The 17,856-nt window shown below is 35.2% G+C and overlaps 1 protein-coding gene across 2 annotated transcripts; it reads left to right on the top strand.

Annotated features, from left to right (window-relative positions):
- Nucleotides 1-283: 283 nt before the first annotated feature.
- LOC132305110 (uncharacterized) lies at nt 284-15,338 on the top strand. 2 transcript variants are annotated; one of them, XM_059802792.1, is made up of 14 exons: nt 284-706; nt 3,793-3,954; nt 4,290-4,355; nt 4,530-4,673; nt 4,838-4,951; nt 5,394-5,495; nt 5,623-5,808; nt 7,263-7,352; nt 7,421-7,555; nt 8,784-8,906; nt 12,201-12,286; nt 12,360-12,972; nt 13,089-13,166; nt 14,060-15,338. In XM_059802792.1, the coding sequence occupies exons 1-14, from the start codon at nt 458-460 to the stop codon at nt 15,104-15,106; spliced, it is 3,195 nt and encodes a 1,064-aa protein (XP_059658775.1). In that variant the 5' UTR covers nt 284-457; the 3' UTR covers nt 15,107-15,338. The 2 variants fall into 2 exon arrangements, with proteins under 2 accessions (XP_059658775.1, XP_059658779.1); XM_059802796.1 differs by lacking the exon at nt 284-706 and adding an exon at nt 1,705-1,854.
- The last annotated feature ends 2,518 nt before the right edge of the window (nt 15,339-17,856 follow it).

The following is a 17,856-nucleotide window of genomic DNA, read 5'->3' on the forward strand; positions in this document are numbered from 1 at the left end:
GCTTAATAACTATTAACCATTTAACACCACAATATTAATAATATAATATAATATAATATATATATGTATATATATATATATATTTGTTATTGGTGGGAAATTCATGTATATACATATCACTTATAAATTCATTTTGCTCATTTGACAAGATACTATTTAAGTCATGCTTAGTTAATAATAAGTCTCGATCCTAAAAGGGAAAATCATAGTACCATCTAGTTCTCAATTGGTAATTTCATATACTGTACTGTACTTATGTACGCATTATTTAATTCTTAGCTTCATAACCACGCTGTTGCTCTTACACGCCCCGAAATCACCCTCTCTGGACCAACCCGCTAATGCTCAAAAGCCTCTCGCTCGCGACTCGCCTTTTCCCTCCCCTGTTTTGAACACGCCCTTTAAAAATTCTCTCTCAAACTGAAGAAGGAGGAGGAGAAAGAGCAACGAGTACACGATGAGATTCTTCGGCAGGGGTTCCGGTGACTCTCCCCAAACACCGCCGGAGCCGCCAACACCTCCGTCGCCGGCGGCTGCCGCCGCACTCGGACCGGCGAGGCCGATCCGCCTCGTGTACTGCGACGAGAAGGGGAAGTTTCGGATGGACCCGGAGGCCGTGGCGACGCTTCAGCTCGTCAAAGGACCCGTCGGGGTCGTCTCCGTTTGCGGTCGCGCTCGCCAAGGCAAGAGCTTTATACTTAATCAGGTACCCTGTTATGTTCTTACTCGCAATATTGAGAAACTTTAAGAAAAATTTCATTTGAGGGAGGTACTCCTTTTATTTTAAGGTTTGCAAATTCACTTTCTAAATTTTTTTTTTTTTTTTTTTAATGAAATTGATGTACAGAATGTGGAATTTTTTTTGTTTTCCTTGAAGGGGTTTTACTAATTCTGAATTAGGGTTTTTTCGTTCCTATTATTGTTAGTATTTGGAATTGGATGGTATTTTAGTTTGATTAATGAGTGATAAAATACAATGCAATGTAGCAGAGACCTCTACACGTTGCAATGGAGACTATTCATTTTGTTTTATTCACTCATTCATCTAGTAGACACCGTTGTATATTACAGGAATATAAAATCATGAGGTGTTTGATCATGGGTTGTGAAGAAGGGGTTGTAGAATGGCTAATTTAAATGGTGCAAAAAGATTAATGTGCTTTGCCAAAAGGGGCAGTTCAACTTACATCTGGCATAAGAATAATTCCTCAATAAGTTTATCTATAATTTGTCTATTGTTCGTTTAGTTGTTGGATTACAATGCCTTTATAGTGTTTGGTTAGTGGTATTAAATCAATCATATTTAGGCACCTTTTTCATGAACTTATCTAATGTTTCTTTTATAAGTAAAAATATAAGAATAGAACCTTATTAGAAACTTAATGTTGATGAAGTAGTTTGTCTTTGTTTTGAAGATATTTATTGTTTAGGTGGAAACCATTAAGGAGTCAATCCAAGAGTGCCATTTTCTCTTGTCCTTCACCATATGGATCCCCCAAATTTCTAGGTCATGCCTACCATCAATGACTTATTTTTACCATGCATGATAAAAACGAGGATATATAATCAATCAGACTGTCAATAGAAGAAACATAGAGGTGTGAATTGCAAAAATTACTTGCATTGCATTGCGTTTGTGTTTTTTTTTTTTTGGGTGAATTCAAATATTAATTATGGTTCATGTACTTGTGGTTGCACTTAAAGGGCAAACCCAGTGCATGAGGTTCCTGCCGTTGCAGGGTCTGAGGAGGGTCAGATGTACGCAATCTTACCTCCACATGCGGGGAGGTTGTTTTCTTGTTTCGTACGCATGACCTCCAGGTCACAACGGAACAACCTTACCGTTGCACCTAGGTTTGCCCTCTACTTGCTGTTGCACTTCTTTTCCAAAAAGTGTGCTTGAACTTCTGGCTATGGAATTTTGGGGCTTATATAAGTTAAAAATTCTTCAAATCCACCTCCACCCCCACCCCCCAACAAAAAAAAAAAAAAAAAAAAAAACCCACCATCATCCGTTTTTTCCCCTCTATTTAAGGCTTTTGCTCTAGTAAGCCATTCATGTGATCGATTACGTGAGGACCTTCACATTAAGTGGAAGTAGGGAAAAAAAAAAAGAAGTGGGATTGGCTTAGGTGGATTTTGGTACACTTAGAGAGAGAAAATAAAAAATAAAAAATTGTGCTGCCTTTTTTCAGCCCCCCTTTGAGATCTAAGTCCGCAGTTTGGCTTAAATTCTGTTTGGTTTTTTTTGTTGATTTTGGACATTGTGATCAGTAAGAATTTTGTACTCTGGTTGTGGTTTTTATTCCATGCTTCCACAATAACCCAGAGCTGCCCAGTTCTGTATTACCCATTTTATAATTCAGTTTTGGCATGGCTTTGTGATGACTTAGAAAACTAAACATGAAGCTCTTTTCATAAGCAACAAGCATATAAGGGGGTTTATTGCTCCATCTTTATTTTGGATTTGAGATCCTTTTGCAATTACTTTTGGTGTTGTATGATTACATCTTTTAGTACTCAAACATCACATAATCTGACAAGTGTGATGCCTTGACTACAAATCATTTTGTACCAACTAAATCTAATTGTTATGATGTTTGGGTAGTTAAACATCCACTTATTGTTTTGTTTATCCATTAAATAGTAAAGCTTTTTAGGAGATTGCAATCTGATTAACAGTAAAAAAGACGTTGATATGGATTAAGTGGCGAGCACCAATTGACGGAATGGTTGTAGGAAGTTAATTTTATAGGTGCAGGTATGACCAATGCTTACTCTGGCAAGGATGGATTGTGTTCATGTTCAATTTGATACAGATAATAATGGGAAAGAGATTCTGGAGACTGTATGATGCTTTATGTCCTAGTGAACAAGAAACAAGCATGGGAAGAGTTCTGATTAGGGATAGTTATATTTCTTATTCAAGCGGTGGAAAGAAACGTGGGAAATTACAAATAACAAAATGTGTTGAACTGACAGATAGTGGGTGCTGAAAATGGGTGCTGCCCTCAAAGTTGGAAGCTTGCCGAATAGTCAACCCACAATTTAAATCCTAGAGATTTTGAAGAACTCTATTGTAGAGAGAAGGAACCTTTTGCAGCAGGGTGGGTCTGCTTCACTATAAGAGTCTCCTGTGACAAAATAAAAATAAAATTTATTGAATTTATACTTAAGATTTAGAAATTTCCTTCCTAGATAAATTTCAACTTGATTTATATGAATTAATGAGCCAGTGTACTGCAACTTGTAACCTTTTGAACATTGGAAGGATGAGCAATCAGAGCCCGCAGCCATCACTTTTTTCTTTGTTGGGTTTGGCTAAGATATATTTTAGAGAGTAGATAACAACAGCTTGCAATTGATAATTTTTAGAGATCCTGATGTGGGGCCAGATGATACTTACGTTAGTCTGTTACGCTATTCCCTCCCTGATCACTATTTCATGAAGCATTCCCAGCAAGCAAAATTTGCCTGTAGAAAATTCAATTATTAATTTTAAACATCTATCCCTGTAGTGTTTAATGGCATTTTTTTTTTATGTTAGTATGGTTTTTATACTAATCCATTTAATACTTATTTGATGTAACACGGAACTTAACGCAAAAAAAGGTGATTGTGGAATTTGTACTAAAAAATTGCTGATGAATTGAATTTTTTTATTTAAAATATTGTCCTTATAGTGTAACAACTTTCTTCTTCTACCCCTGTTGTTGCCTGAATGTTACGGAAATACTGAATATGGTATTTATCACATCTGTAACTAACATGCTGCTTACACTTGTGCTGTAGCTTCTTGGGAGGAGTAGTGGATTTCAAGTGGCTTCAACTCATCGGCCTTGTACTAAAGGGCTCTGGTTGTGGAGTGCACCCATAAAGAGAACTGCTCTTGATGGAACTGAATACAATCTCTTACTATTAGATAGTGAAGGAATTGATGCTTATGATCAAACGGTGAGCTTTGTTTTTTCACATGGGAATAAATTGATTATGGTTCTGTGGTCTTTCCTTCTTTTTATCTATTTGATTAATTTGTAACTAATAGAATTACTGTGATGGTTGTGTTTCTTAGTTTTGTCATTCTTCAACATCTATGTTACATGTCTTCATTTTTCTCCAACATAGATGTAACCATTTTTCTCAACTCAGTGATATTTAATCTACTTCTTTTCTCTTTTTTTTATTTTTATTTTTATTTCCCATATCTTGTTTTTTACACAATGTTATTATGTAATCTTGATGTTTTTTTCCTTCTCTTTGCCTTTTTTTTGGGGGGTGCTTTCTTACAGGGAACATACAGCACGCAGATATTCTCCTTAGCCGTTCTCCTATCAAGCATGTTCATTTACAACCAGGTTTGGACAACTTGGTGTGAGACCTCATTCACAATAATTATATCTTGGGTGTTGTAGTTGAAACATTTTATTTTATATGTTCATCTTCTGTTTGCATGATAAGCTTTGATAATCTCTATCTATCAATTTTCTGGATTACTGACTGTGCTTCTTTGTATTCTTCCTGTAATTCAGATGGGTGGAATTGATGAAGCTGCGCTTGATCGGCTCTCTCTTGTCACTGAAATGACAAAACATATTCGTGTTAGAGCCTCAGGGGGGAGAACTAATGCTTCTGAACTCGGGCAGTTCTCCCCAATCTTTGTCTGGCTTCTAAGGGTAATTGTCTTGCTACCATTCTACTATCCATCTTCTGAATATATAATAATGCCATTATGTTCTCTCGGTACCAGTTTCTAGTACCATTAAGTCATTAAGAAACTTTCATGTTTGCTGATAAACATTACTGATTCTCCTTCTAACTTCCATTTTATTACGAGCAGGACTTTTATTTGGACTTGGTGGAGGATAACAGGAAAATAACACCGCGTGATTACCTAGAGCTTGCTTTGAGGTCAGTCCAAGGCGGTGGAAGAGATCTAACTGCCAAAAATGAGGTTATCAACTGACTCCATTATAGCTATTATGATTTGTAGCTTTTTCCCAGGTTCTGTGTTTTATTGACAACCTTCTCTCAACCATCCACATAAGATACGTTTATTGTTGGTGCAATTTTGGTGGGTCAACCCAAATCCAACTTGATTCTTGAATGGGAGTCGACTACTTTTTTGGTTGTTTGGGTTTAGCTTGGGTTAAATTTTTTAAAATTGAACTCAATTAGGTTGGGCTTGGGTTGAGATGTCAGGCAACCTTAAGAGGCTAAGCCCAATTTGAATTGACCAACTACTTCGACCCACCCAATTTGCATGTCCAACATTTATAGATTTATTATTCAGTGATTTTGTGGAGCATATATAGCACTTGATTTTTTTTAAATGCTATCATTTGTTGTGCATGTCAAAATAGATGCCATAATGATACAAATATGATGATTACTAGATCAGGGAGTCGATTCGAGCACTTTTTCCAGACAGAGAATGCTTCACCCTTGTGCGGCCTTTGAGCAACGAAAATGATCTTCAGCGACTTGACCAAATTCTAGTCAGTTCTTACTGTCCTTATGTAAATTTATATTATTGATTTTGTTATTATTGTGCTTATGTTTATGTCTCTTAGTTTTTTCTTTCCGCTCTATTGGTGTTTTTAATTTTATAAGTTTTTAATGCAGTTGGACAAATTAAGACCAGAATTTAGGTCTGGTCTTGATGCTTTTACAAGGTTTGTTTTTGAGAGGGCAAGGCCAAAGCAAGTAGGAGCTACAGTAATGACAGGACCTATTCTTGCTCGCATTACTCAGTCTTTCCTAGATGCACTTAACAATGGTGCAGTGCCTACAATAACCTCTTCATGGCAGGTTAGTGTGGTTTCCACATCTCTTTATCATTTCTCATTCACTTTTTTTTTCTCTCCCCGTATTTGACAATTTTGATATGTTCACTTTTGCTACTCTCAGATGTTGTATTTTCAGTTCTCAGCATGTCAATAATGACTTGATGTGATCATTTGACCAACATAATTATTAATGTTCTTGTTGTTACGGTATTGGTAATGTATGTCAGAATGAGAAACAGAGGAAATGGCAGTTCAAATGTTTTCCCTATTGCATGGTATGATTAAATAAAAATAAATAATAAATAAACATTCTGAAAAGAAGGTATTATAAAAATATCTCAATCATACGTCCTTGATCATATATAATTATTTTGTGTTTGCACTTATGCCAAAAACTCCTCAATGAGTTTGATTCTTGTCCCCTTCCATTTATATCTATTTTTGTGGACTGGTTTAGAATTAAGAAATCAGTTTTTTTTTTTTTTTTTTTTTTTAGGTAACTAGCAAGTAAAGCACACCCATAATTGCATGACTCAGGATAATCCTGGGAAAGAATTTTTCCATTGTGGAAATTTTGATGCTACATTTTCTAATATAATAACTATAAAGATATACTCCATTGTTGACGCTATGAAAAAATATTATGTGAAAGGAAAAAAAGGGTCCTCATAAAGTTGTTTATCTCACTTGAAATATATATATTAGTAACTAAAATTGTCTGATTTGATTGGATAAAATTTAGCTTGTTAATTGTAGGATCTTTTATAGGATTGTATGATTTTTTTAATGAGGAAGTTGTACTACATAAAAATTACTCTAAGATTGTAAATTGTAAGTTTTGATAGGATTATAATGTGTGTTTTTTTAGCTACTTAATTAAATCTAACCATGTTATTTTCCTCACACAAATACAAACTCCTTTACCTATGGTGGAGAGATAGGACAATTTGAAGTTGAAAGACATGAATCAGCCAAGTAATCGAACTGCTGAGATTAGATCCGGATGACATCGGAGTTGCTTTCTGATAGAATGAAGAAGCAAAATGTGAATTGTTCAATTCTAACGTGAAGAAACAACCAAGATTTTATAATTTGTGCGAAGGAGTTGGCCTTCTGTCATGGTTGCTTCTTTGTGCTGTTCTTAGTTTTGTGGTTACTCTAGAATTTTGAGGTCAGTAGTGAAAAGGGAAACAGGTTTCTTGTTTTCCTTGAAATAAAAAAATTCAGTCATTAAATGAATTCAATAAAGGAAAGTTTTCTAATCAATGAGACATGTGTTTTGTTATTCTTTCTTTGTTTTTCTGTTTTCTTGTTATGCTCTTCTATAGGCTTGTGATTTTAATTTTTATTGATAGAAACAAGAGTTATGCTTAGTGGTCGTACAGCTTATATTATATTATATTAGATTATATATATATATATATATATATATATATATATATATATTTCAGTGTCTCAACTATTATTGTTTAACAGAGTGTCGAAGAAGCGGAGTGTCAGAGAGCATATGATATTGCAGCTGAAGTTTATATGTCTGCTTTTGACCGTTCAAAACCTCCTGAGGAAGTAAGTTTTTCTTGAGCAACTATTTTTTGCCCTATCCTGGTTTGTTTTCTAATTTCCAAGTTCTTTAGTTTGCAATAAGAGAAGCACATGAAGAGGCTGTTCAGAAATCTGTGGCTGCATTTGATGCTAGTGCTGTTGGGGCTGGTTCAGCTAGGCAGAAATATGAAGCGCGCCTTCAGAAATTTATAAAAAAGGCATTTGAGGTAATGTTTCTCTCTCACAATATAGTATGGAACACAAATTTAGAGATGTACATAGATGATGTTAATCTAATTTTTGATGATATAAGATAATATAGTTATTCTATTTTGTTTCTTTTTGCCTTTCTTCTTTGTTGAATGTATTGTGGTGATAGAAATTATTCCATTTACTATGAGACTAACAATCAGCATAACAGTCAGTTTCTAGCATAAAAGGACATGTTCACCTTGTAATCCCTTGTCTTTCTATATCTAATGTGCATGGCTTTGTTAAGTTACTGATTCTATGAGCAGCTGCAATTATTACTAGCAGGTTAGAATTATTACCAACATGTTTATCTATATTTAGATATAATAGGAAAGAATGGAAAAAGAGAATTCATGAGGGGGGCCCGATAAAGGTAGGGATGATGATGATGTTTATCTATATTTAGATCAGCAGTGCAAATCAGTGAAGTAAATGGTTGAAGCTATTGGCAGAACCACATAGGAAAATTTGGTGAAGTCAGAGGCAAAGGCTTTAGCTTATGCAAATGCATGAGGCATATGCTTTCATACATGGAGCCTGACCCTCACAATGTTTAGGCTTCAATTTAGTACTTAATCTAAATCAAAGAGTTGTGGATGATATGCTTTGGTGTCTAACTTGTAGTACTAATCAGCATGTGCAATGCAGTATGGTGTGTTGGTAGTTTGTGCGTGTCTGTTGCAGACATGAATTGCATATAAAACAATATGTTATATGCATTACTAAAAAATGTCTAATAGTGGGTTATATCTTTACTACAATTACAATTTACACTCTAATTGACTGTATTTTAATTTTACTTGTTTCATTCACCCAGGGAACATTTTCTTTTGGGCCAAGTTAAAAAAGTGCTATAATCATGTCATTTTATATTTAGAAATATGATGGGTTTTTTTTCCTAGTTGGTACTCCCCAACAATCTTTCCCTCCCCCCCCCCCCCAAACACCCCACCCCCCAAGGAATTGTTTGCACCTAGCAGGAATCGATCCTGAGACCTGATGGGTTTTAATAAAATTTGAAATGTATGCGGTTAGATGTCTTTTATGCAATAACTAGAACATATCTCATGTTCTCTGGACGTATAGGGAGTATGTGTTACATGGTAGCTCTTGGTGAATACCCGTCTGTTGAGGTTATTTTTCAACTTAATTTTAACATACATACCTTGTGAGGTTGTTGATTTGGATTAGCTACTGATGCAGGATTATAAAAGGGACGCTTTTAGGGAGGCACATTTACAATGTACAAATGCTATTCACAACATGGAAAAGGAACTGAGAACGGCTTGTCATGCTCCTGATGCAAAAATAGATACTGTCCTTAAAGTAAGCATTCAATCTTCAGTTTATTGTTGCTCCTTATTTTGTCAGAAGTTGTTCTCCATATCATGATTTTCTTGCATTTAAATTTGTTTCTATTCATTGTTACTTTTTAACTTAATTGTTTTGTTTCCTTATTTCTTGTTATTGGTTGAATATATATGTTATATTATTCTTATCTGCATAGAAGCTTTTAAAATTCCCTGTAGATATTTTTCTATACTTTCTCTGAAGGAAGACATAATTTATCTGTTATGTCAAATCATCACATTGAGAATTTCTATGGCTTACTGATGGACAACCATTGAAAAATGATAAGAAGCTGCTTAGAGTAATTAAGGGCTAAAACGTGAAGTTACTTATCAAAAATAAATAAAGGGCTAAAACCTGAAGTTAATGCTCATGGTGTAGTATGGTTTATATAGCCTAGAAATAGCAGTGTCTGTAATTTAGTGTGAGTGTAAATTTGATGCACAGGCTGCACACAATATGTTCCATGTACAATGACGCTTTGACATGGTAATTGAAAAAAATTATGCCACGGACATTCCATTGACATATTATTCTCATAGATGTTATTAAATTTCTAATTGGGAAGAATACCAGAAACCTCTCAAGGAAATCATTGACCTAAAAAAGGCACTAATATATACATACATATATATATCGAAACCTAAAGCCCAGAAAAGGTCGTCCAATGCCCTTCCTTTGTGTGACCTCTAGAGTGAGGACTACTTTTGTCCACAATATACACCGAGAAAAAGGGTGAAGGATATTTATTATAGGATATGATACCAGTTGGCAGTTACTTTAGCCGTTCAATTTGCTGGTAACCGAGTGGAGGTTATTTGGTCATCTTTTGACATAATGTAATGCTCAGTACTTTTAGATAAAAATAGTAGGAATGCCTGTGATAGTTGCCGAGACAACGAGGCACGAACCTCTGCCTGCATGATTTGCCACCTCTCTTTTACTAAAACTGGGGGAGCCAGTAACGCACAAAAAGTATTTAAGTTGGGAATGTGTGCGCGTGTGTAAACCAGCTTTAGTAGCTCAGTCATAGCATATATTTGTTACGAGAATCTCCTCAAAACCATAGAATTCCAGTCTGCACCGTAGCCTGACTTCATTTTTTTTTTCCCATTATGGTACCCCTAACCATGCTTCAACGCTAGTGCTGCAGTTATGACCTTGATCAATTCTACTGATGATATTATCTTGGTTTTCCTTTTCGCTTTGGTGTTCGTGTCAGTGTGCTAAACTGCCAGAGTTCCTAGAACTTAAACTTAGTTCACACATTATTTTCATTAATTTCTCTTTGTATTCATATTTTTCCATGTTCCATTATCCTCAGGCAAATTGGATTACAAGCTGAACGAGATGACTGGGAAATGAAATGCGTTAGAAGGAGAAGCGAAATTCTTTGTCAAGCTTATTACTCCCGACGTCCCAAAAAAAATGTCCCTTTTTGGGAATCTAACTTTTTAAGAGGATGAGTTTTAGTATTTTTTTATTATATTGGTAGCATGGTTCGCAGTCGCGATATCAATTTCGGTAACGGTGTAACGGACTCGGACGAATATCGGTATATAACGGTATCGGATCCTTAAAAAAGGGTTACAAACCGGGCGATACGTCACGTATCGGACGATACGGTGAACCATGATTGGTAGTGAATGAATTAGCAAATCTATCCATGGTGGGTTTGCATGGATGTGATGGTTTACTTTTTATAAGTTCAATGCAAGAAGGTTAAATTGATAATGTTACAAAAAAAATACTAGTGCTTTTGACTTTTCAAATGGGACATTTATTTTTGGATAGCCAAAAATGGAAAGGTGAACATTTATTTTGGGACGGGGAGAGTATTATATATGAAATTTCCACTGATTTTCCTTATCATTTATCTTCAATATTCCGACCAAGATTTCTTCTTTCTTTCTCCTTGATGGTGGATACACTTTTATGGTGTAGGTCCTTGTTTAGTACCTTGTTTAGTACTACTTCATAAATCGGGACAGGATCACTCCTAATGGATGCTGCAACCTAGATCTGCAGCATTCCATTGATGTTTCAATTGTTGGAAGCTATTGCAGCTTCTAATGAATGAAGGTTATGGCTCATAAATCTTTTGTCTCAAATGGAAAGGAAAAAATTGGGCTGACTTTTTAATTCCAGAAATGAAGGGTATTTTATTTGAGAGCTGACTTTCATATCGTATGAAAATTGAAATATTACAAGTGGTTTTGCTTTATTATTTATTTATTTATTTATTATTATTGTTTTTTGTTTTTTTGTTTTGTTTCAATCTTTGAGTTTTATTTTGATTCTGGTTTCGATTGCATCAAGTTCCAATTGAGGACACTCATAAACAGGCAACTATTATTTTGCGGCTGCCTCAATGTTTGTTGCTAGCATTATTCTAAAAATGACTATTTTGTAAGACTATTTGTAGGCATGGACATGGTGCTGAGTAACACTTTGCACAGACACAGGGTGTCTGACACAGTAACTCCTAAAATCATGACATGGGAACTCCGAAGTACGGACATATACATGCTTTCTTTATGCATGTTATATAGTTATATGTGACCTAGATTATCTGTGTAGTTCATGTTGAACTAGTTATCTTATTGTGCTATCTTAAAAGGAACCTTTTCCGTGTTAGCATATAGAGAAACCTCATCTAAGACGCTGCTAATTTCTGTCTTGTATTAGACTGGCTATTGGCATCATAATTAGTAATTACTACCAGATTGTGAGCATATAGGTTTGGACAAATTGTCGGCTTGAAATTTTTTATAAAATAAAAATTTGAGTATTTGCGCAGTTTCAACTAAACTAGTAGGTGCTGTCCAGCTAAAACAACATGGTTTCCATCTTTACTTGCATCTCCATATAGTATAATTTTCTATTAAGAAGCAGTTGTTACCTTCACCTCAGGCATGAATCTTGACAGTTGCGCCATTGGCATAGAATCTTATAAGTTGGAAAATTATGCACATGATTTTTCTATAATCAGTCACCAGGTTCCTTCCTGCCATATATCAATTGATGGTTTGGCACATTAAAGAATTTGTTTCCAATGTTATGCTGCCAAAAGCATATCATATTTTTTTCTTTACAAACTTTCTTGACTACTTGGAGTAGAATCCATTTCAGATTTAAATATGGATTGATTGACACCATTTACATCACCATTTGGAACCCACAGGAAGGCTTTATAGAATTAGTATCTATATGGATATTGGCATGGATGTGGTCCTTTAAATGTGATATGATTTCTGATCGGTCATGCAGGTTCTTGATGGTCTTCTATCCAAGTATAAAGTATCATGTCATGGCCCAGAGAAATGGCAGAAGCTGATTGTATTCTTACAGCAGAGGTGCATATTGGTATTTTTTCTGTTTCTTTTGGTTCATGTCTTAATTTTAATCTAAATTTGTCAAATTCACCAGTTTGGAGGGTCCGATTCTTGACCTTTTGAAGAAGCAAATGGACCAAATTGGATCAGAGAGGAGCTCTTTCATGTTGAAATGTCGCTCGGTTGAAGATAAGATGGAATTACTTAACAAGCAACTAGAAGCTAGCGAGAAGTATAAATCTGAATACTTGAAGCGTTATGAGGATGCTATCAACGACAAGAAGAAGCTTTCTGATGACTATATGAGTCGCATAACTAATTTGCAGAGTAAATGTAGCTCACTAGAAGAGAGGTGCACCAGCTTGTCAAAAATGTTAGATGCTGCCAGGCAGGAATCCTTGGAATGGAAAAGAAAATACGAACACGTAATAGCAAAGCAGAAGGCTGAGGAAGAACATGCCAATGCAGAAATAGCGGTTCTGAAGTCCAAGATCAGTGCTGCTGAAGCGAGGTTGGCTGCTACTCGGGAACAAGCTCAGTCTACTCAAGAGGAAGCAGTGGAGTGGAAACGGAAATATGACACTGCAGTTAGAGAAGCAAGAGCTGCTATTGAGAAGGCAGCAGTTGTGCAAGAACGTGCAAGTAAGCAAACACAACAGAGAGAAGATGTTTTGAGAGAAGAATTTTCTAGGACTTTGACTGATAAGGTAAATAAATCTCTCTCTCTCTCTTGCTCTCTCTTGTTATGCAACTTGCTTGGCAGTATTTGAGTATGCGGAAGTGTGTTGGTGATGATCTGTTTTCTTCATTAATGAAACTGCAGGAGGAGGTGATAAGGAACAAGGCAACGAAGGTTGAATATGCTGAGCAGCGTTTAACAAGTTTGGGTTTGGAGTTGAAGGTAAGCTTTGGGCCCCTGGAACATGTAGACAGACTCTACAATCTTACATCATGCACACACACACCACATGCACGTGCAAGAGCAATCACGATAAAAGCCACCGTATATGTTTCCGTATGCTACACTTACATGGGTGATTATTGATACTTGTTCTCTTAATTTTCTTGATATGTTTGCATATGTTCTGTTAGTGTAATGGATGTGGATAATATGATGGGATTGATTGCTAAACGTACAGTCTGCAGCGAGGAATATTGCATGGCGTATGGTATATTTTAGCTGGCAATTTTAACCCAAGAACCAGTAATTAATAAATTGGTGTAGGGAAGTTATATAAGGTCTCCTGTCTGACATGGGCTGAGAGACTTGACAAAATGCCACCATACCTTTTATTTTTCTGTAGTAAGTTGTAGACTTCAAACTTGCATGCCTCACCTGTCTCTGCATTTGATGTGGCATTAGTGTGAAGTTATAGAACAATCTGTTCCTGTACGTTGGTGCCTGCGTGTTTGTATGATTACAATTTTTAGTTGTCATATGCCCCCATATCAGGGCACAGGGAGTTACCCCATCCAAATGCACTCTATCCGATTCCTAGTCATAATAATAGTAATTTTGGTGGATGTATATCTAGGTGGAATAACTCGTCACAGATTCCTATTGAAATGTAAAAAAAAAAAAGATTTTGCAAAGTCACTGTATGCTCATATATTGATTATTAATTCACAAAATGGTTGAGTGGCAGTTTCATTTTGGAAAAAATTTGAGGGATACAGATTTATTCATGCACATGCTTTATGTAGCAAAATCTGTATGTTTGTATGTACACATGGTGTGTTAATGTTTTGATGATGATGGGTCTGGTGGCTTACTGTATTCTGTCCTCTTTGCAGGCGGCTGAGTCAAAGATAAAGAACTATGATCTAGAACTATCAACCTTGAAGCTTGAAGTTAAGGAATTGGGTGCGAGGTTAGAAACAGTAAATGCTACTGCACAATCATTCGAAAGAGAAGCTAGGATACTGGAACAAGAAAAAATCCATCTTGAGCAAAAGTACAGTTCCGAATTCATTAGGTTTGAGGAAGTCCAGGAAAGATGTAGAATTGCTGAAAGAGAAGCTAAAAGAGCTACTGAGTTGGCTGACAAGGCACGGACAGAAGCAGTCACTGTGCAGAAGGAAAAGAGTGAGATTCAGCGATTAGCAATGGAAAGATTGGCTCAAATTGAGAGAGCTGAGAGGCATATTGAAAATTTGGAGAGGCAGAAAGCTGGCCTGGCTGCTGACGTAGAGAGATTCCGTCTCTCTGAGACGGGTGCTGTTTCCAAAGTTGTGATGCTGGAGGCACGTGTCGAAGAAAGGGAGAAAGAAATAGAGTCTCTGTTAAAGTCGAACAATGAAGAAAGGGCTGGTACGGTTCAAGTCCTTGAGAGTCTTTTGGAGACTGAGCGTGCAGCATGTGTAGAAGCAAACAGGAGGGCGGAAACACTTTCTCTTCAGCTTCAAGCCACACAAGGAAAACTTGATCTACTCCAGCAGCAGTTGACATCAGTTCGTCTCAATGAAACAGCATTAGGTAGCAAGCTCAAGACTGCTTCCCATGGGAAACGATCGAGGGTAGATGACGATGAAATGGATCTGGATACTGGTCATGATATGGACTATGATGACAACATAATCAGAGGGAATAAGAGGTCCAAGAGTACAACTAGTCCTTCACAGTTTGTGCAGCCAGAAGATGGTGGTGGTTCAGTGTTTATGGGTGATGAAGGAAACCACAGCCAGCAAACCAACTCCGAAGATTATACAAAGTTCACGGTCCAGAAACTTAAGCAAGAACTCACGAAACATAATTTTGGGGCCGAGCTGCTTCTCTTGAGGAATCCCAACAAGAAAAACATCATTGCTCTTTATGAGAAACATGTTCTACAGAAGTCGTAACGTTTCAATTGTTGTTTGTCAAGGAAGGTTGCATTGCGGGCAGTTTATGATCTATTAAGCACCAAGGTTGATTGGCTGACAGCTTTTTAGTACAGAGTTGGGAACATCTTTTGGTGCAACCACTATTTATGACATTTAGGCGTCCTCTATCTCACTCCCTCGTATTTTCTGATTGCCTGAATGTTTTTGTATGTGTTAGTACTGTTACTTAATGATAGTGAAGTTATAACGACATGCATATCCATGTCTTGCTCTCTTGTGCTTTTACATACACACACAAGCACAAAAACAAAAACAAAAACAAAAACAAAAACGCATACGTATATGAGGGAGGCAAAGAATGAATTCATCACGTTTGGTCATAAAATTGACGCCAAGATCTTGGCGATGTAGTTATTTGAAACACCGGTAGCATTGCTGAAGCTTTTCTAGATGTAATGAATTTTATAAATATATATATTTTTTAAAAGGAAAACTTTTAAATCTTGTTTTAATTTACTCTATCCGTTCAAAATAAATGTCTATTTGTCTGTTAAAATAAATGTTCCATTTTTTTTTTTTTTTTATACAAAAATGTTCCATTTGAAAAGTATCAATTTTAACTTTTTCATTATGAATAAATTTGCAGATATTTCGATAGCCTAATGATTAGTGTCTCCGGTGGATTTTGAGAGTGCCATGTTTCGACTCTTTGCACCTATTAATCTAACTTCTAACTCTTCTTATCTTATAAAAAAAAAAAAAAAAAAAAATTATGAATAAATTTGGTAATTCATTCATTATCAATACAATAAAAATATATATATTAAAACTTCAAGCTTTGATTTGTGAAAAGGTACGGAGGTGGTAGCATTAAAGTATTGCAATGGTTTTATATCATATGAATATGAATGGAGTTCTCGTAATTTTATGTATCATCTCTCAAATTACATTTAACTTTTTTTCTATTACATGTTATTTTTCGCGCTACAGCTAAATTAGCAATTGTTTTTAATGTTTGAAAAATAATATTTATGTTAGAGATACACCAAGAAGAGAGAGAATGAAACAAAGATCAAAGAATAATGAGACAGAAAATAGTGAAGTGAAAATTTTTCTTTTATTCACTTGTCAAGTACATCTCACAAACACAAGCTCACAGGATATATATATATATATATGGAAAAAAATCATCTTCCTTCCCCACTGAAACTGTCCGATGAAGGGTAACTCGGCTGATGTGGCAAAAGTGGTAAAATGGATAGGTACAGTAGTTTATCTTATACCCTTTCTAATTGTATATAATTGTTTATACTCTGTACATACTTTCCTATACTCTGTACTTGTATTTGATTTTCAATTTGAAATTCCCCCCAAAATGAAAATGAAAATTCAACTCGCCCCCAAAACTGATATATATATATATATATATATATATATATATATATATATATATATATACAAATCTGAAATATCCCTCTCATTTTTGAAATATATATAGTCAATTTGAAATATCCCTCTCATTTTTTAAATATGCAAATTGAACTCCATGATCAAGCGCAATCGAGAAAGAAGGCAACCAAGAACCAGACATAGATTTTGGAGAAGAAGAAGCTGAACTTATGATGTTTTGTGGAAGACAAAGAATCTTTGTTCAAAGAAGCTCCGTCTGGAAAAATCACCATGCATTCCGGTGAAAAGCTGAAGCTCTGATCATCCAATCCGGCGTAATTTATACATCTTCTTTATGCACCGTATTATTGCATCTTTCCAAAATCGTATTTAAGTTTCAATTTTCAATTTCTCCCTAAAAGAAAAGTTGACATTCCCCAAAACTTTGTTATATATACTATGTTTGAAATATCAAATAGGAAAGAATATGAAATCTGGTGAAGAAACTCTTTCCAAAACTCTGCTATTTATGTTTATGTGTAAAAAAACTCTCTTGGTGAAGGTCGAAGAGGCATATCAAACAAAAAGAGATCTAGTCGGAAAAATCACCATATATTCCGACGATAAGCTAAAATTTCCGAAAAGGAGAGATTCCCCCAATATATTTCCGACAGTCCGGCAAGAAGCTGAAGCTCCGATCATTATAAGTATTAGGTTATTATTTTGAATTTCTTGTAACTTTATTCATAATAATATATCAGATTTTATCTTATATGGCGGCAATTCGGTGGTGATTATTGGTAATAACAAAATTTGAAGGCTGGGTTCATCACCTACTTTTTGTAACAGCATACAAATCAATTTATTATGCTCACAACTTATTAAAACATGTATCATGTATAAATTGCATATTGTATCAACATATTTTCCTAACACGTTATGAATTGCATATTGTATCAACATATTATCATAACACGTTAAAAAAATTAACTTACACAACTCAATTTTCACAATTCCTAAATTAATAATAAAAATCACAAATACTTTCAATATATATGTACGAAGATTTGCATATTCCATCACTTACTTTTTGTAACAGAATACAATACAAAAGTTGGAGAGATCAAATTATTATTATCATAACTTTTTAAAACATGTATCTTGTATGAATTGCATATAACATCAACATATTTTTCTAACACGTTAAAAAAATTAACTTTCACAACTCAATTTCACAATTCCTAAATTAATAATAAGAACCACAAATACTTTCAACATATATGTAGGAAGATTTGCATATTCTATCATCTACTTTTTGTAGCAGCATACAATACAAAAGTTGGACAGATCAAATTATTATTATCACAACTTTTTTAAAC

This window comes from Cornus florida, unplaced genomic scaffold, assembly GCF_030987335.1.
Source record: "Cornus florida cultivar Cherokee Brave unplaced genomic scaffold, ASM3098733v1 CherokeeBrave_3.0.0_Hap2_Chr01, whole genome shotgun sequence".
NCBI classification, from domain to species: domain Eukaryota; kingdom Viridiplantae; phylum Streptophyta; class Magnoliopsida; order Cornales; family Cornaceae; genus Cornus; species Cornus florida.

Coding starts and splice junctions, on each gene's coding strand:
- LOC132305110 (XM_059802792.1), top strand. CDS start 458: ATGAGATTCTTCGGCAGGGGTTCCGGTGACTCTCCCCAAACACCGCCG. Junction 4,356..4,529: donor GCATGTTCATTTACAACCAG/GTTTGGACAACT, acceptor CCTGTAATTCAG/ATGGGTGGAATTGATGAAGC. Junction 12,973..13,088: donor CTAGGACTTTGACTGATAAG/GTAAATAAATCT, acceptor ATGAAACTGCAG/GAGGAGGTGATAAGGAACAA.